Raw genomic sequence first — 20,503 nt, 5'->3', positions numbered from 1 at the left:
GAAACATGGCTGAAGATGAATGATTATGTGTGAATAAGTAACGTTTTGCTAACATACTTGTTTGTGTTTAAGGCTTGTTCTTCTGATCCCAAGTGGCCTGGAAATACAGACATAGCTTTTTTTTTTAACTTTTTTTTCCCCGATGTTGAATAATTTTGACAAACGCAGGTGTTTTTTGCAATTATTTGACGACAGTGTAGAAATGCTCAATTTTGGACAAGTAAAGAAATAATCCAAGACAAAAGCACATGCTATCAAATGTGGACATAAAAGCAAAATGTTTAAAATGTTTCTAGCCCAAAAAGTCATAAGAGTAAGCACTAGTTGAGTTATAGGAAACCAAACTTTATTTAAAAAAAGAAACATAAATATACCTACAGGAGTTAGAGATGAGAGAAATGAGACCCTTCACTTGTTGAAATTGCATAATTAAGATCTGTTTCCAGTTATCCTTTAAAATGTTGTGAGTGAGAATGAGCACTGTTTGAACAGTTTCCCTCCTAAACTAACCACTCAACACATTCTGATCAATTTGCGAAACTAATACAGACAATGACTTGTGTGACGTGCAGTAGTGAATCTTAGTCGTGGCTTTGTTCAAAAGCAAAAGGTGTTTTATCACCGTAGTGCATTGTCACCTTAACTATAGCTCAAAAAGGTTCTGACCCATAGCAAACATGTAAATACAAAATACTTGTGAATTTGTTTTCAACATGTAGAGAATTAAGTTAACATTCACACAACAAACATTCAGCTGGAAAGAAAGAGTCAACGCACGAGCCAGAGAGGATTTACAGTCAGATTTAAACTCAAAAAAGGCTCATGGTCGGCATTACAGACGTTGTTAGGAAGGACATAATATTTAATTCAGCCTAAATCTTCTGAAATTAAGTTCTGGGGAGATTAATCATGAATCAAGGGAGCAGAAGCTACGTAAAATATCATCAGTGGCAGAAAAGATTAGAGATTACCATCTGGGTTAAAATACTTGAATTCAATTAAATCCAAACGTTCACGTGTCAGTAAACAGTCCAGCCAATACTGCAGAGTGCACACAGGGAACCAGTGCAATACGGGCACTTCCTTAAATTGTCACACAGACATCAACGACCACAAAGGGAGCAAGTCCAGAGAGGTTTTCAGGCCTTCCTCTCTTAAGGTGCGTCCAGGCTATCGGTGAGTCTATCTCAGTCTCCACCATTCAGTTGACAGGACGACGAATCAAGAAGAATCATGTAAAACCAAACCGAGGATTGTACTTGATGGCGTTTGTATTGTACATGTCCACGCGTACACAAATGCACGGTATGTGTCTGTCTGGAGAGCGGCGGAGGCTGTGTGTGTGTGTGTGTGTGTGTGTGTGTGTACAGGGCCTCAGGAGATGGTGGAAAACTCTTTCAGCAGGACGTCCTGACTCAGTGTGTTCAGAGAGACGTTCTTCCTCACATTTAGACTGATGGAGCGCACCTGGAGACAGACCAGAGAGGGACATTTATTACCAGCTCAAGGAGATACCACACCGGGGAAATGGCACTTTGTCCAGAACTTCATTGGATTTAGGAGTTTGAAAGACGTAGAAAAAACATATACATTAATAACCAGTAATATGAGAGCTCAGGTTAAAATGTAACTTTAAAATATAATAAACAATAAATAAATAAGCCCTTTGTTTACTGTAAAAAGTTGCAGTTTATTTAACCTGGTGTCCAGAATGCGAAGAAATTCCCTCAAGGAGCTGAGATATAGTGTTAAGGAGAAAGGGACTGATGTGACTTTGAACTTTGACCTCCAACGATACAGTTGACGGTATGAGAATGGACAGATGGAGAGGCATACGAACGTAGGGTCCTTTAATATTTATACCCTCCTCTTCAGTGCAGAGCATCGTCCACAGCTGTGACTCTGAGTTTACATGGAGTGAGACCAGAGAACCTGAACCTGAAGTAGAACGTATTAAACACTCAACACCCACGATGCATTGCTCTCTGTCTCTTACCAGCTCCTTGAAGAAGGCAGCCTCTTTGGGCTGCTCAGAGTATCTCTCAAACTGGTCCAAACCATCCTGCAGTTTGAGCGTCAGCGTGTCATAGTTGGACCGAACCACCTCCAAAACCTAACGGGGTGACATAACCAGAAAATGGACAAGTTGCATGTTAAAGCATCAACCCCACCATCCCACCAAACAGTCATATATTTATCACTGTGTTTAATACTTCATTAAAACATCTATATTCATGAGGGATCGTGATCTGGTTCCTTCTGGTTCCTCTCCACGTTATTGGAGACCGCTGAGTGTCAACTATGTTATCAGGGATGTGATTGGTCGAAGGTTACTTGTTTTGTCCCTTTTCTCCACAAAAATAAATGTCACTGTGTGTGTGTGTGTGTGTGTGTGTGTGTGTGTGTCACACACACACATGCTGATGTTAAGTCCAGCTGAGATGAGGTGAGCTGAAATCAGAGGTAATTATGCAGAGATTCTCCACACTGCCAACCCTGCCATCCCCCCCATTCAGCCATGAAATAGCCCCTCAGCGTATCTTTTTCATTATTTTATTAATGCCCCTGCAAACACTCCACACATCATGAAACATTCACACCAGATGCATGAGCTGCACTTTGTCGTGCTTCCCGGGGAAGCTCTATAAACACACGCACCACTCAAACAAGGCCACCTTTTATCCAGATAAACACACAGATGTAGACCTATAGGTTTTCAGTGTATGCACGCACACAACACATATTCCCCTTTAGTTCTGGTAGTATATCTACTGTACAGCTGAATCATCATTTTTAAATCAACAGGCGGGAAAACATCCTTCGTCCTTTTATTTTCTTGTAATAAATTCAAAGCTCTGCTCGGGAAAACAAGAGCAGTTGTTTGTTTTTTTTCACCTGCACTGATGAAAAATTCATACCCATATTCCTCTTTCCTTCTCCCTCACTGCTCTTCATTTGATGAAATGTCATGGTAGATTTGAATGGTAAACTAAACTAATGCATTTAGGTTTTGTAAGATATAAGGAGGAGGGGGGATGGGGGACTAAAGTGTGAGCCATGACGAACTGGTTAAAAGCCAAAAAAAATAAGTTAATGGAGAATTAAAGAGAAGTCAAGAGAAAACGGAGAAACAGTGTAACCTCTACTTCATGCTGTTTTACCAAAGACATGGATGATGAGTCTTTGGTTCGGCGTTTTACCTGCAAACACTCAACTCTGTTGCAGACATGGTTGTGTGCACGCAGTTGGCAAGCACAGCCTTGTGTGTACTGAAGGGTATCTCAACTCTAATATGGTATTGTGTATAAGAGACAGACAGGGAGTACAGCAGCTCGTTTTAATGCTGTGTTTCTGGAGGCCATCCATCTTCTAGTGTCACAGTGGGGAATGATGATGCTGCGGGCGGATGGAGTGCAGGCGGTCACTGTGTGTGTGTGTGTGTGTGTGTGTGTGTGTGTGTGTGTGTGTGTGTGTGTGTGTGTGTGTGTGTGTGTGTGTGTGTGTTTTAAGCACCGTATGTCAAAAGAAATGCAAGGTTTCACACTTCATTTAAAAACGAGGAGAGGAGAACAATGGAGAAAAACAGAGCTTTGTCTGAAAAAGTGACGTCCCTCTAATGAAGTCTCAACACATCTCTGCCTTTGTTCTGCCCCATAATACAGGTATGAGTCAGCAGAGAGCGACTCTGGTTACATTCATCAGTAAGATGCAAGAAACGACAGGCTGTTTTTCTGGGGGAAGAATTACTCTCTCTTTACTTTTTGTGTAAATAGAGGATTATTTTATTCAGACCAGATATGACCTGTCTTTGTTCAGATTTTTAAAAAATCTGACATACATTTTATGAATATTGATATTGAGACTAGCAAAGACCAGTGCTTCAACAGGACCGTTTTTTTAAAAGGGTATTTCTTGGACATGGTTAATTTTTTTAAAACACACAGCAGTAGGGAGATGACAGGAAATAAGGGGAGAGAGTAGTAGTACACAAACTACTGGCAACCTTACACCACCCAAAAAGGACTGTGTCTATAATTAATAAAACTTGAAAGCAGAAAAAAAAGCAAGAACTTCCATAAAGTTATGAGCCATGTGAAGAACAAACTATGTCACTGTTCTAATCATCAATTATTTGAGTAGAAACATCAGTAGGCACTATCCCCAACAAGAATACTGGGGTTTAGCCTGTAACAAGTCCTTCAAACAACAGAAGTCCTGATTGAGGTTTTGTTACCATCTGAGTCGTATAATAATGACAGATTGATCTGTCTTGACGGATATATTTCCCTTCATAATATGTAATATATATAGACAGTAAATTAAGTATACAGTACAATTTGAAAAGATGTAAAACAGGATGTTTGACAGATGAATAGCTCACTTTTAAAATATACTATCTCCATCACAGCTGTTCATTGATGTCCTCCAATAATACACTGAGTAGTGCTCAACAGTGGTTTGTATAATCTTTGTGGAGAGGAGCATCAGTGTGAGGAGGTTGTGTCAGATGGATTGGACAGGATGTAGAAAGCCTCTCCAGCCTCTCATTGGAGCACGCTGTCGGTGTGGATATCTTTATTTAACACTGCTCTTTATTTGCTTGTGCTGTGAACTCACTCACAACCCGCCACGTTAGGAAACGCAGCATGTTTTAGCCAGCTGGCATGGCTGGGATGTGATGTATTGTTATTATGGGGCAATTTGGTTCAAATCAATATCATGATGTCAATAAGAGTACGTTTCTGGTTTCTATTATCGCAGTACAACTGATGTAAGCCAATCACAAATTATCAACTTAAGTTCATTGCAATGAGCTATCGGAGGACTGCCTTCACAAAAACTTATCCCAACCTGAGCTGTCCGACCCAAAACTGCTTAATTAAAAGTGTCCCAAAATGAAGGACAATGTTGCTCCGTAACAGTTGTATATGTAAATAGGGAACTGGTAGCAAGTTAAACCATATCAACTTAAAAGGCAATTAAACCATATTTTTCCATACAGGTGCACAGCCTTTGTATTGCATTTGCTGTTAATGAGCCACAAAGAGAACTGCCCAAAACTAGCAATTATCAAAGACGAAGTTACTTTATTTACTGATATGGGTGTTAACATCACAAGTGGAAAATCATATAAACCCACTTGCCACGCAAAGACACCACAGCTAACTTCTGCTTTCCCTCTTTGTTGTGAATAAATCTAGCAGATAATAGCAAAGAGGTAATTGCGGAGTATAATAACCAAATCAATCACTCTCTTATCAGCATGTAAAAAATAAAAAAATAAATAAAAATAACTCTTCCAGCTGTTTTCCCATCCTTAGCGACATAAATGATAAAGCCTAAAGTGGAGCGCACAAGGCTCCTATCAGTGAAGTTCAGCCTCATTGCAGGCTCAGGTTTTTCCCGCACTAATGATGAAGGAATAGTTCAGCATTTCAGATGCTGTCCAGTTTCCTAACGGTTCCATTCTCACTCTGGGTTATGCGTTTGCAAAACAGTGGACTGCAGACATCAAAGAACCTGCACCATTAACTAGAATGATTCAAGTTTGATGCTTTCATAGCACATATTTCCTTCATCAGGCCAGTAAAAAGGTGCATACCGCGTATGTTCAGGAGAAAACTATGAACTATGTTTTCCATTCTGTTCCATAAATTATAGTCAGAGTGTAAATTAGGAAGTGTGTTGTGTTTACCTGATCTTCTGACAGCTGGGAGATGTGATTCACAGCAGCGTACGACTCAATCTTGGGATTAAAATGGTTGACGATGGCCCTTAAAAAAATAATATTCAAGGTATAATAATAATAATAACAATAATAACAACAACAATTATAATAATATTCATGGTTTGAAGGTTGGCAAAGATATTTGACCAGCAAGCAGTTACACACGGGCTGTTTAAACCAAAACTAATGTCTTTTCATTCCTATTAAATTCCATCTCAATGGCTCCTAATATTGTGTGAGAATATGAGTAGGAGTTTCAGATCTAACTTCGGAGGCAATCTTTTCAAACATTAGCATTCATTTCCAATAACTAAACTTGCTTTATGGCTGAAATATGAATTAATGCAATCAGCACAGCTGCGAGATGCATTGCCTTATTTTATATGTCAGTATGTCATCATGTCAAATAAATTATAGTGACAAAACTGCAGAGAATTCTCCGTCGTGATAATTCAGTTATCATTTACGTGCGGGAAGCCAGCGCATGGAGGAATGAACTGATGGGAGTAAAATGGAATTGGTCCCTTCATTTGAGTTAATTTCAACACACAGTCTCTGCGGGTTCTTTATTCATCCCACAAATTCATTCATCTATTCTTCTGAAAATTACTCTTTCAATCTTCATCCTCCTCCCCATCCCAACTACCCTTGTGACTGCCTATTCGAGCAGTGGAGCCTTGAGTGGGTGAATCCTCAGGGAGTATCCCACTCGTATGCGGGCCTCCAAGCCAGGGTGACCTCAGAGGATCATCTCCTCGCAGAAGACGGAGAAGGAAAGAGGGATTGTAGGACCATGTAGTGTATGTGTGGATTTAGGCAAGGTTGGGGTGGAGGAGATAAAGACGTAACAAATTATTGAATAGAGGAGCCTGGGGGAGGATGGTGACGGAAGGGAGAATGACTGGCTGGGGAGAGAGGAACCTAAATTACAGATCCAAAGATGTAATTTAATTCACTTTATTTTGACCTTTCTTCATGACATTCTTGTTTGAAATTCCCTTCAATCCAATATGACTCTTTTCTCCTTCATAGGATACAGTATTTGTGAGTTGGTGTGTGTGTGTGTGTGTCTTTCTTTACCGAACATTGACGAGGGCATGTGTGACTTTGCTGGCTGCCTCCTTCCACTGGCCTGTGTTGGTCGATACTCTCAGAACTGGAAGGCAGAGAACGACAGAGTTAGATCCACACATACAGCCACACTTTAACACATCTATTCTTCTGTCAGTTGTTTAGGGCAATAAAAGGAAGGCTCAACACCTAAATGTGTAAAAATATTTTTTGGTAGTTATCATTGATCAGGAAAACAAAGTGAACACACTGGAATTCAATGGCGGATAAAACTAGTAACTCATTTGTTTGTGATGGCCAGTATTATTTGAGACACTGTCATTAGTTCAATCAACAACGTTTATATGTGAACAATTCAGGCTCAATACTGCAGGTTCTACTAACATACCCATACAGTAGAGGTTGTCGAAGACCTGGTGCATTCGTACGATTTCATAGTACAGCTCATCATAGCTGTTGGAGGTGGGCAGGAATGTGTCGCCGTATGTTATAAACATGTTGAACAGGTTCACTACCTGGAACAGGAGAAACATGTGAGGTGACTAACACATTTGCACTCAAAAAGAAAAAAAATTCAAGGGGAAATTAAACATAATGCGGCATCAGGAATGCACAAATTCACAGCCTGGACTCTTTTTACAAACTCATAAAAAGGACTCTTGTAAGTGATTTCAGTCATACTGTACACACAGCTGGGCTACAAGCGGCACCACTGATACTACAGCATCTGGCTCTGCTCTTACTACAAGATCATACACACATTCCTGGGAAACTTGATTTGATTCTGTACTCTAGCAGAGGTCCCGTCACCATGTGTGTGTGTGTGTGTGTGTTGCTCACCAGTAAGGCCAGATGAAAGATGTTGTGCTTGGCCAGCAGCGTCGTCTCATTTGACAGTAAGAACTTCAGCAGGTTGATAAGAGCTGCGCAGAAGAAGACACACATTAATGAAATAATGGGTTGATAGTCGTCTACCAGCGGAGGCACATGGCAGCAGTCTCCTTTCCTCAGTGAACGTCTTTATTAAGGTAGATAATGGAAACACAGGAGGGGGGAAACCTTCTTAATGCCAAATCAGTCCTTTCACAAGTGTTAATAGAGGGAAACAAAACCCATAAGGACCAAAATGTTAGCTTTTAACAAGCTTCAACACAAGCTAGCACAACAACACACTGAGAGAAGTCTTATTTCATGGTGTGCTGCTATTATCACCAGCAGGAAGACAGGGTCAGCTTTACTCTGGGAATTAAGATAATTATTGGTCTGATTAAAGGAATCTCTATTCTAATGAGACACAGTGCGATGGGGCCATTACATCCTGAAATGTTGTCCTATTGTTTGTTGACCAGGCTGAAAACAAGGCCACCAGGATGGATTGAGCTTTCTTAAGAGACTCATTATCCAATCTCAATGATGCAATACATTTCCAAAACAACGGGCCCAATGACTTCATACGGAAATTGGCTTTGTTTTGCCAAAACAATTAACTATTTACTCAACTCTTAAATTGATGCCCATCAAATCAAAACGCTTCAGATTGAAATTATGAAGTTTGTTCCCTCATCGCTTCTCCCTCCAGCATTTGTGAACCTTCCAGCTCACTCGATCCACCATTGCTCCTTCTCTCTCATTCACCCATATCATCTTGTTCCTAGTGTCGGTCTCTTTCATTAATTTGTAATTGAGTTCAGGAATTACATTTTACTAAGCAGAGAAATATCCATCCCATGTCTTAATATTGATACAGCAGGACCATTTTTACCACCTGAATCTATCGTACGGGTCATTGTTTTAGCCTCTTGTTACTTCGGTCAAAATGCTGGTTAAATTCTTGAGTTCCTAAAAAGTGTCCTCAAAATGAAAGCTGCGTTTCTGCCAAGAAGTTCCTGATAACAATAGACCAGGGACTACTTTTCAAGGAACTAAAAGGTTCCTATCGACTTTTGTTGTCTGCGTTTCCATTAGTCAAATTAATCCTTAATAAGACATAGAAAAAACAATAGGATGAAGACTGCTGGTAAATACACACTGCAGCCTGCAGAACAGTGTCCCTGACAGTTTAATTTAAAAAGATAAAACAAAAAGTAAAATAAACTGCAATATCTGTCCTTTTTTTAAATCAGGAAGTGAGAAAACATTGGTTAGAATAGAGGAAGAAGGTAAGAAGAGTCGACAGCAAAGTCTTTTTACTTTTAACATTACCAAATAAAGAGAAATGCCAAATACTAGAGGAATTCCTTGTTTGAAGCCGTACACAGGTTAAAGCAGGAGCAGGTCGGAAGTTCCTGTGTTTTCAGAAAGTATTACCTGGGGGGTAAAAGGTCCCCAGAACTTAATTTAAACACCTAGTCCCTGCAGAGGGAATGCAATGAATTCCTAGGCCCCGGGCAAAGTTCCAGCAGTCTCAAAGGGACTTTGGTCCCCTGGGAAAAGTTCCTGTCTATGTTGTTATACTCTGATAAAAATTGAAACGAGAGAGAAAGCCAGGCATCTTTACCTGACCACAGCTCTCTCCAGGTGTAGTGTAACCGGATCCTGCACTTCTTCTGGTAGCACAGGAGTTTGTGGATGATCTGCACACAGCGCCTGCACAGGAAATGAACACACAAAACGGTGGTGATGGGAGTGGGTTGGTGGATGAGGCTTGCAAAATGTAAGTGACGTTAATGTGTCCTCACAAGTATAAATCCATGGGGAAATCCTTCATCATATGAGTGACAATAAACTCCACCATCAGATCTAGAGAAAAGACAGAGAGAGAATAAAAACACTGCTAGAAGGATAGAAACAGATTCAATTGCACAAACCCTTAAAGGGGTAGTATGAGATACTCATCCATAGTCAGTGTGTTACCTACAGGAGATGACACTAAGCAGGCACCCAGTTTAAAGAAACAGACAGGAGTATCGCATGGAAGCTAAGCAATGTACTGCTGTACCAGGGCAGCAAAGAAAGGCCCACCTAAATAAATAAATTAACATCGCAATATTTAGAATATTTTCACCGCTTTACCTTGATGTAAGACAGACCTTTTTAAAAAATGATAGATTTTTTTTAGGCAAGCTTTTCATTTATGTGGTAAAATACTTGTTGCTGCTACTGCCGTACTGAGGGCATGCCGACCATCATCCAGGAATACACTGACTATAGATAAGTACAGTTTGAGTCCATAGTAAACAACTGTAATTAATGTTCCTCATACCAAGAACGGCACACACCAGCGGCCGTGACGGGATGTTCTTGTCCACTCCTTTTTTTCTGTGCCTCATGGGCTGAACAAAAATATACAGATTTGAAATATACAGTATGAAATTGTGAATAAATATTCTGTACTGCATATAGTAGAGTATAGTACTATAGTATAGTAGAGTACATTCCCACCGTTTTCCTGTCTGCTAAAATGATAACTTTTTAATTTTCTCTGTCATTTCTGCACTCACTTCCACTTACAACCAGAAACCTACCATGCGGTGGAGATTAACTCTGAAGTTCATATTGTCATCATGAAGAAAGGCATCAGCGTATTGGTCCTGTCACGCACGCACACACGCGCGCACACACACACACACGCGCGCGCGCGCGCGCACGCGCACACGCACACACACACACACACACACACACACACACACACACACACACACACACACACACACACACACACACACACACACACACACACAGAGGTGAAGTCAGAACAAACAGAATCTGTGGAGGGTGCAAATGTTGAGTGTAACTGCTCCTACCTCAGCTATGCAGGTGAGGATGATTAGGCACAATCTAGCACTATTGAGTCGATGCTCATCTGCAAACAAAACAAATATGAGACTCTTAAAAGCTGAAAAGAAAACACATGACTAGACTTTATTTTTACGCTGTTGCTTTGGGAGTGACTGAAACAAATGAGTGGTGGTGTAGAGTTATAGAGACAAAGAGCAGGTCATGAAGGTCACTGTTTACCTTTAGTATCCTGCATTACAATGGAGGCATACTTGAGGAAGGTGATGAGAAGGTTACTAGTCTGCAGGTTGGGATCCAGGGGCAGTTCTGGGTTGTTCATCACTACACCGCAGACATACAAATAGAAACTTGAAACAAACATAATCCTCGCAGATGAAATGCTAACCAATAATTTCTCAAATTTTTATAATAAGCAGACATATATATATATATTTATTTATTTATTTATTAACTAAACCAAAAGAAAGACCATAACATAATTCATCCCAAAAACCTAAACCTGAACTATTCTATTCTAAAAAACAAGACTAAAAAGAGCTGCTGTTGGGCATCAGATGGAGTGTTCATTCAGGCAAATAACAACATTACAAAAAGTTATGTCTTTGTCTCGTCATTATTGTCTACTAGGTAGACAAGCCTCTATCTATTTTTTTGAAAAATCTCTGCATGCTGAAACGAGGCTGTTTCATGGATAAATGATGAGCCGATCATTTCTATCTCCCTCCTTCCCCACAAACCCTCATTAGTGTCCTCATATTACAGCAAGATTTCAAACTGTCAAGAAACATATCATCATGGGGCTGTACTGTGGAAGGAAAAGGTGTACTCCTGACATGGGACTGTAGACACATGGAGTCTGCTCAGAGTAGAGGGCCTTTTAAATGCTGAAGATCCCATGACATGGCATAATGCATGCTGCATGTGAAACATCCATCTGTATTTGAAGCTTGAGGTTAATATTTTATACAGAAAATGGCTCTTAGGTTTAGAGCCAGAGATAGAAACATGCACCTTTTAACAGTTACAGCGTGTGTGCATGCTAAATGACCTGCTTTTGAATGTGCTAACATTCACCTTCCATGAAGACTAAAGTGACAGCCATGCACTCAATTTTAAAGAGATAATAAGTAGATGGGTGGTGTAATAACATCATTATTAGGATGTAATAAACCCACATCAGAAGAGCCATTTACTGTATATCTATAAAATAACCATATAAATCTGTTAAATATTTGAAAAGGCTGCTGGTTCGGGTGCATGTGTGCCTCTGTATGTCTGAGTGTGTCTGCTTAAGACAGGACTGAGAGAGAGTCACCTTGTTTGGAGGGAGTTTTTAAAAATGGATGCAAAACTACGTTTAAATTGAGACAAAAAGGCATAAACCTGTGATACCAAAAAAAGGTGTAGAAATCATTTAATTCATTTTCTGCCCTTTCAGGCGTTTTGACAGGATTCATATTATAGTTTAGCCCAATTCTGTTTTAAGGTGAGGCTGTGGTATAAAACACATGTCAACACACAAAACTGACTAGTCGAAATTAAAGTCCTGATGGCCTTTGAGCTGATTTATTGAAGCCAGTATTTGAGGCTGTGCAATGTAGTTCCTATAACAACCACGAGACTGTAGACTTAGACCCTAACACTTCATCCATGTTCTCTGTGATCTATGTCTCCCAAATTAAAAACATGAAAAGTTCTATGACTTACTGTCTAAGGAGGGTGGCGTTGTGCCAAGTGGCGTCGTAGGTGTGGTTGGAGTCGGGGTGGTAGGTGTGGTTGGAATGTCCATCTCAGGATGGCTCTGTTAACAGACCAAAAACACCCTTGTGAAATGTCATTAATAGTGGAAAGCTGTCCCTTGTCTCCCATAATGTACAGAAAAATGCAACATAACAGGCTGAGCAGGAGATTCAAACAAGAACTGAGAGGAGGGAACCGGATGCCATTTATTGGATACTGGAAGAGGAGTGTTTACTTCTGGAGGTGCAAAACATTTCCACAAACCATTGCTGCTAATTTATGAGTTTTGTACCCAATTACTGAATTGCAAAAAGCAGCACAGTGGCTTAATGGCTTCAGAACGGAAGTTTGTCCAGAGGCACTGTTTTGAGGCTGTTGTCCGAAGTACATTTTATGCCTCGTCCTCTATTCCAACCACTGTTTTGTAGTTTTGCACGTCATTCCTATTGTGTTCCTATTGTAATTTGTTACTGTAATCTTACCTGTGCTAATACAGTGATGAAGTTGCGGTTAAGGTGCACAGCCTCATAGAGTGCCAGCAGAATCGCCTCATTGGTCCTTGAGAAGAAAGGAAAGTTAGAGGTCAGCTGTTTAAAGTTCATTAACAATCTCTTCATGCGTCAGCAGTATTTATATTAAATTTAAATGTTGATAAATGAGTTGAAATTACAGATGTAAAAACTATAAGATGTAAAAACTATAAACTAAAAATGTTGTTGTTTAAGGGGAAATATAATAAGCTGCATTTTTTAAAGTTGTCATACTCAAATACCCTGGAAGCAAACATTCATATTTTTTTATTATTTTATTAAATCACATATTACTGATAAATCAAAGTTCTGAGGGATTAACTCAAAGATGTTAAATACTGTGTAAACATGCCAATTCTACATCTCATAGTGAGTTGGTTAGGCTTTATACTATTACAACTAATGTGTTCATTTAAGATTTGATTTTCAATTGGAATCTTTTACAATCACAAAACAGACGCCAAACCAAAAGACATTGCAGCGGTAATGGATTCTCTTATTGACAAGGTAGAGAACAATCATTTCAGACTGACTGAAACAACTTACTGTACAGAAAGTTTCTCATCAGCATCAGCTATAAACATGCTGCCCACCTGTGGACAGAAGAAGAATCAAGCTATCAGCAAACACTGTTGGAAATAAAGCAGTTGCTCCAATATGGAGCTGCAGATGAAACGGTTTGAACACAAAATACATCCCAATGGAAGAAGTAGCCATCTAAAAAATATCTACTGTATGAGTCAGAAGTAAGAATTTGATCCTACCATACTCGTCAGGGTAGAGAAGAACCCACCCTGGTTCTCCTCCTCTTTGTCTTTGTACTGCCTAAAAAGGGAGAAAGACAAAGACCGTAAGAAGGATGTAATGAAAAAAATGGAGGGAATAACTAATAAAGTGAAGACAGGTAGGGCCACACACCAGCAGAGGCAGTGATGTGTTCTCATTCAAACACAGCACTTGTAACCGAGCACACATTCACCTCACATCTACCCCTCCTCCCTGAAACCTATTATCTAAGGGACATTCACTCCATACAGAAAAACAACAAACTGTATGAAGCCATCATCAATCACTTTGATGCGTCTGTCGACGTACGCAATCAGACAAGATCTCCTTCACAAACAGCATTTTAATTTCAAAATCTTGCCTCATCCAAAAACACATCCCTAACTGCCAAGGAAAACTGTCAGATAAATAATAAATAACTAAGTATAAAAGGACATTTTTTTCTGAATAGAAATAGAACACTGTGTGAGACAAAACGGACCAGAAACTAAACTGATGACACTGTGGACTCCATCATTAAAAACACGTTTTTGATATGTACTCATTTTTAGATCTCACCTGTTGTATTCTGTCAGAGCTTGGTGGACAACCATACCCATTCCCTGGGAAAGAAAACAACCAGCGTTTCAGCCAAACCCTTGATAATCTGCTAAACGTAAAGGCAAACGCCTCCATCACACTGGCTATTTATTGTTCTGCCGTTAAAAAGATACAGTCAGTGACAACATACTTACATCTAGTGTTGGCTCATCGTCCACAATGGAGAGTTTCACGATGTACGGATTCACGGACTGACAAACGGCGAGAATCAGTAAAATTAGAGGCATTTAAATATTACTGATTATTTTACTACATTAAAAAAAACTTATGATTAGGTTAAAAAAAGGCCAATTAAAATGTTATCAGTACAAATATCAGTTTCCAAGTCATGGCAGAAAAGTAAAGACAGTGGAGAAAAGGAGAACTGATCTCTGGAGGTTTTGGATGTACTTTTAGTATCCATTCAATGACACCTTAGAAGAAGTTGCTATACAGTTTATAAATGCTTATGACACCTCCCTGCTCAACAGGCTTTTCCAATCAACTAGTACAGTTCTACGTAAGTATACACACCTCATATTTCCTGTAGTTGACCAGCAGTGCCAAGAGAACCACAGCATCATACCCATGCTGCCCTCTACTGGACACATCTGACAGAATCTGAGGGGAGGAGACATGGAGAACAGAGATGACCACATTTCTAAAATAAATAAAAATCCCCAATTTAATGTAGCTATAGCCTTCCCCTAATCACTGACCTGTAGAATGGCTTCAAATATGCTGTTGATCATCACATATTCCAGGATGGTGTTCTGACTAATATTGTCCGTAACCTGCAAGACATTTTTTCACATAGTTGGGATGTTTAGCGCAACACAATAACAAGTCGATCACATTATAATTAGTGTTCCTGTTTTCATATGTTCTGCCTCACCGTCACCAGACACAGCAGCAGTTTGAGACAAAGGCTCTTCAGACTCTCTGAGCCATCTCCACAAAGAAGGCTGTCCAGTCTCTCCATCAGGTCCTGCAGAAAACACAAACACAAGACATGATGTGTGAATGAACACAAAGCATTCATTTCACCTCTCAATGTATTTTCCACACCTTCATCCTTTGCTCAGCCTTGTCAAAGCCCATGAGCATGTTGATGATGTCAAAGCCAGATGCAGACTTGTTCTTCTGGTGAACCCCCCGGAAAAGTGCACAGAGTGTCTGGAGGGACAGGTAGAGAAAGCACAGACGTTGCCAAAAGACTGAATACTATGACATGTTTCACATTACCACAACAATGCATCTTATTGACACAATAATAGTGACACAAAATCGAATCCAGGAATTTCACAAGCCAAAGTAATTTGATGACAGTTATAGGTTGGGGTGTCACTAGTTAAGTTCTATATAAATCGAAGTGAGCTTTTGATTTAAAGTCAAATGCAAAAATGGTGAATCTCCAAGTTTTTTTCTTCACATGTACACAGCCAAAGGATAAAAAAGCTAAGAACTTAAAAGACGACACTGCACAGCTTACCGGCAGCCTGCAGGTGCACTTTTCAAGACACCATAGGACTGGAAAATCCAATCACTGTTGTGTCAATATTTTGCCTTCCCATGACTTAAATATATAAAAAACAAACATCCTGTTGACTGAAAAACTACAGTTTGAAGGCTGCAGAATACATGGAGACTGCAGGAACAAATGGGCCCAACACCCCAGCAAAGAAAACAGTGCTCCGTGAACTTGTTTGGCTGTTTGTCATGTATCTCCACTTAAAAACGATGCCATGTCTATATCACGTTGTACATTAAAGCAAGTGGGCGCCGGCATGGCCTTCATGGGGCATTCATGTGTAACTTGGAAACTCTGAGAAATGCTGATGTTGTTGCAAAGTACCCTCTTGCCATCGAGTGTATAATCCTTTTGTTGCTTTACAACTTGTTCCCAGTTGCTTAGTGAAATATGTTATTGTAATTACATGTTAAATAAATTATTGTTATTAAACCGCATGGCCCTAGTGTGGTATATTCCTTTAAATATAACACCAATAATACCATGTATTAAAGTGGCAGTCCGTAAGATTTGAGATACCTTACTTCTAACGGCCTCTTTGGCCGTAGATGTCACTGCAGGCGAGCCTCGGGGACCTCATCTCCCTCACTGAACTGTGTCGACTGTCTCATCTGCGTGATGCCTTCAAATGCTGCACTATAATAGTGATATTAAAACTGAAAGTCTAATCGAATTGTGGATTTGCAGAATCTCGTCACCCCTAGTAATAGGCTCATCAGCATAATTCAGGTGCTTCTGATGGTAACGTTTGCAACTTAACCTGTAGGTGAAATCTAGGTGATTCTCCTGAGCTTCAGTTACCTGCAGGGCATTGACCACTTTGATCTGGTGCTCCTCTCCCAGAGCCTGAACACAGTGGTGGAACAGAGTGTTGATGTTATCCTGGATCCGCTGAACCTCCTCCCCATCTACACTCTCCAACTTGGACTCCAGGTACTCTAGGTTCACCTGAAACATGGAAGGACAGAAGTACAAACACCAAAAACATTGAGGGTAGGAAAATAAAGTTGTGTTAGTGTACATGCATTTGAGTGGAGGATGATTAAGAAGTTTTTGGGGAGCATTCAATTGACAATTTCACTCCTGTCAAAACAACATTAGTTTAGCAAATTAAAATGTGGTGAAGAAATGTGGTGCAAACATATTTTAGCAGAATATAATTTGCAAACTGTCTTTACTGATATTACCCATATGTCTCAGTTTGTTTTATTTCTACCATTGCTGACACTTTGAACACCAAAACAATACACTGTTGTTGTTTTTTGTATTATATGCAGAACACATTCCTACCATTCCTGTCAAGCATTCTTTCTTTCACTTTACCTTCATAAGAAACAGCTCATCCCAGAAGCGAGGGTTGTTTTTTGCTGGGTCTTCTTTCTAAATCAAAGAAACAGACAGGACTTTGTTTTACACTTGTGCACAATTTTCTTCCTCTTTACTTTCCATCAACAACAATCTGCCATGGTGATACTTACGGCAAAAATCTCATCATACATCAGCACCACCTTCTCTTTCAAGGGTTTCTTAGAGGATGACGTCCTCCTCAGCAGCCCTGCTTTCTTCTCCACCTGAGACATGACTAAGTCTGAGGAAAGACATACAGTGAGCCAGATGAGTGGCTACTAAATGGCTTACTAAAACAGCTGGGCACTGTCGTAGCAAATGCTATTAGAAGAGAAGTACATTTTGTGTTTGACCTGAACGATTTTCATTTGGTTCACCAGGGTTTTGTTTACAAAACTAAAGTAAACTATAGTGCCCATGTTCAACATTAAGAAGACATATAGCAACAATGCGTTGTTAATGGATGACTAAGGCCTTTAAGGCAATACTTGTTAGTGGGATGAATTAATCGATGATCGCTTACTTATGACCACTACAGTCTCTAACGACCAAGTTACGCCATTCCGCTGTATTCCGTTTTCAGCAGCACACAGACGCTCCAGTCGTGACTGCGCCCTAAAGGAATGACCTTAAATCCTGTTACTTCATAACCTAACTTCCTAGGCCACCGAAGGCACAACTAACTGAGAAGCACCGTGCTTGTCAAGTAAAGTTATAGTTAAGTTTACGTTACCTAACGTTAGCTGACTAATAAGCGTTCAGATTAGGTCAACAGAGTATCCTAAATTATGAGTATTGTCTGAATAATTCGCGTAGCTCACGCAAATTAGCCTGAGCCGTTTAATATTAGCTAAGAAATGTCAACCGGCATTTGCTTAAATTGATGGCACATGAAACAACAGCTGGGTTAGCTAACCTGAGCGTAAGTTGGGATGGGTTGCTAGCTCATTAGCTAATATTAGCTAACTGACCCATCGTTTGCTAACTGGGTTCGACTAATTAACAACGAACTACGTTGTGGTTACGCTAACAAGCGGATATTGTTGTCCAGTCGACACTTAATGAGCACTTATTTGACTTAATTAACAGTTAGGTCACTAAACGTACATCTACTGAAATAGGCTTTGCCGCTAAAGCTAACGTTACCTCTAGCTAGCTAAATTAATGCCTGGCAAACATGGAACGATTTAGCGTACGGAATTTAGCTAATGTCAGGCTTATTGATAACATAGCCGTGTTACATAACTTAGGTAGGTACAACATCGTACGGAGCGTTGTTTGTTCTTACCCCAATTTAAGTATTAAAATGAATAAAGGTAGCTCATGAATCCCTGTGACAACACTAGCTTCTGCTAGCATACTGCTATCATAGCTTCCTCCTACTGGTCTTCAGGGTCTTAGCGCTAACCGGATTCAGTTTAATAAGTGAGAAACAATAATATTTTGGATTCTGGGGATTCAGACCACACAGACATGGACCAGTAAATGAATAAACCAGTAAAAAAATATCCTTGGTCATAAGCAGGCAGCCTATATTTGTTTTCCTTTTATTAAGAACATGAACCTAGGCAACCCTTTTTAACAGATTCATTATAATACATTATTTCAGTCAAGAAATTAAATATGGTTCTTGATTTAAAACCAGAGAGAAACAGAGACACAAACATGTCTGCATGCTGCAGGCCACTGTAAATTAAATTAATATGACAACATATTCATACTGCATTTGGAGAAACATTAAGCATAATGACTCTAACTTTAAGCTGCATGTGTCGTACATGTTGTACTGGGATGAGTATTGTTTCTTCTCCGTTGAAAGCTAAGGTACGACTACATCAATAAGTCCCTGTATTTCCTCCGACAAGCTGAGCTTCAGGAAGCGCTTGTTTCGTCGTTAAAGGAGGGTGTTTGTTTACATTGCATTTGTATCTCTGTGGAGAAACAGACCTTAAGTGAGAAGAAGTCTCAGCATTAAAAAGGATATAGTTTGCCTCATGTCTGGAATAGCCTGTGGCTGTTTGACAGCAGCAGCTTAGAGAGCAAAGTGTTGTGCACTCTTGTGTTTTCATTAACACTGGTGATTCAAGACATTCTGTTGAGCAGAGGAGACTTTAGGCTCAAAATAAACGAGGAATAACATCTGAGTAATGCTGGCAATGATTCGTTAATCCTCTAGGCAGAATCATCAAGGCAGAACCTAGTGTGAAGACGTGACTTACAGAAGTGTACGTGCTGAAGTGACCCTTGACTCTATGATTTATGGCCACTTGTTGCTTATTTGAGGCACATGGAGGTAGAAGGTAACTGAGATTTCTGTTTGAACTGCTCACTTCCTTATATATATGCCCACAAATTACATCATATATATTTTTAATTAAAAGAAATGACACTCCAGACATTCACATTTGCACTAATTAATTATTTTGGTGTCTTTTTACATGACTGCTTTCTTATCCAACTACAACAGATTGTTGATTCATATCTGTCAACATTTGTGAATGAGAAAAACAGCCAAACCTTGCCCTTCCCTGATAGATTTGTTTTCTACACTAAGATAATAAATTTAAAGCAACAGTTGACACTTCCACGTTTTGACCTCATGAGTTCCTTGGTAAATTAACTTTACCACCAAGGGGGCTATATTTCTGGTAAAGACTACATGGAGCGCCTCAATTTCCAGACTAAATGAGACGAGCTCTGCTTTTACCGCGTCATTAGACATCGAAGAAAATGAGGCGAGGGAGAGGAAGGGAAATCAGAATATAATGAGAGTAGAAGAGAAGAACATCAGCTGAGAGGTGAAAGAGAACATTTACTGACACACACAGAAAGGCAGGTAGACACATTTACACACTAACTGTCACACACACATAGCATTCAAAGGGAAGGTTTGTTTTTAACTTTTGTGTATAGCTCAAATGATTGCCTGTGGCAGTGATTCAGAAGCTCTTAGTTAATGTTTTATTTTGAGAGGAAACAGTTCAGACTTAAGGAGGATAGAGGACGAGCATCAATGATAGTGTTGCTTAGCACTTTATGCCAGAACAGCATGATCGTTCTGGAGCTTTGGAGAAAACCAACATATAATATGACCTCTGACAGACAGCACGCTTGTGTAAAAATCTAGTGGAACACTGGGTTTTACTCAAAATGTGACCAAAATAAGATGTAGATGAAATAATGGTTCATTCTTCAGCATAAATAATCCTAATCCAATTTGTCCTGATGGATATGTACGGGAGCATGCTTTATCGTGTTTGTGAGCACTAAACGTGAAGAACTGCCATTGTTGCCAGCTTTTATACAACATTAAGGGAAGCAATCTTTCTAAATTCTCTATAAAAGCACGGTTTACTGTAGTCAAATATGGTGATCTTAAGTAAACACACTTTGTTGTGGGAGTAAATTATGTCTCATTTTAACACAGGCTATTGCAATTATCATTAAGTGAAA

General features: G+C 39.7%; 1 protein-coding gene across 1 annotated transcript; it reads right to left on the bottom strand.

Moving 5' to 3' along the window:
- Positions 1 to 312: 312 nt before the first annotated feature.
- Positions 313 to 18,429, bottom strand: armh3 (armadillo like helical domain containing 3). Its single transcript, XM_084005581.1, has 26 exons — positions 18,339 to 18,429; positions 17,182 to 17,291; positions 17,027 to 17,083; positions 16,505 to 16,651; positions 15,241 to 15,348; positions 15,068 to 15,160; positions 14,892 to 14,966; positions 14,707 to 14,793; positions 14,328 to 14,384; positions 14,152 to 14,195; positions 13,572 to 13,632; positions 13,354 to 13,400; positions 12,760 to 12,835; positions 12,245 to 12,338; positions 10,757 to 10,858; positions 10,543 to 10,601; positions 10,264 to 10,329; positions 10,002 to 10,071; positions 9,478 to 9,538; positions 9,297 to 9,385; positions 7,640 to 7,722; positions 7,188 to 7,314; positions 6,809 to 6,884; positions 5,696 to 5,774; positions 1,997 to 2,113; positions 313 to 1,467 (listed from the first exon to the last, which is right to left on the bottom strand). The coding sequence occupies exons 2-26, from the start codon at positions 17,281 to 17,283 to the stop codon at positions 1,375 to 1,377; spliced, it is 2,070 nt and encodes a 689-aa protein (XP_083861707.1). The 5' UTR covers positions 17,284 to 17,291; positions 18,339 to 18,429; the 3' UTR covers positions 313 to 1,374.
- Between the last annotated feature and the right edge of the window lie 2,074 nt (positions 18,430 to 20,503).

The sequence above is a fragment of the Eutrigla gurnardus genome (assembly GCF_963514095.1).
Source record: "Eutrigla gurnardus genome assembly, chromosome: 3".
Lineage (NCBI taxonomy): Eukaryota > Metazoa > Chordata > Actinopteri > Perciformes > Triglidae > Eutrigla > Eutrigla gurnardus.
The sequence above is the reverse complement of the archived record's forward strand: the minus strand, read 5'-3'. Positions and strand labels throughout refer to the sequence as shown.

What these genes read in the sequence shown, in the direction of transcription:
- armh3 (XM_084005581.1), bottom strand. Translation starts at nt 17,283, where the DNA reads ATGTCTCAGGTGGAGAAGAAAGCAGGGCTGCTGAGGAGGACGTCATCC. An exon ending in TATTTGAAGCCATTCTACAG is followed by an intron (nt 14,794 to 14,891) that starts GTCAGTGATTAG and finishes TCCTCCCCTCAG; the next exon opens with ATTCTGTCAGATGTGTCCAG. An exon ending in ACGATGAGCCAACACTAGAT is followed by an intron (nt 14,196 to 14,327) that starts GTAAGTATGTTG and finishes TTTCTTTCCCAG; the next exon opens with GGAATGGGTATGGTTGTCCA.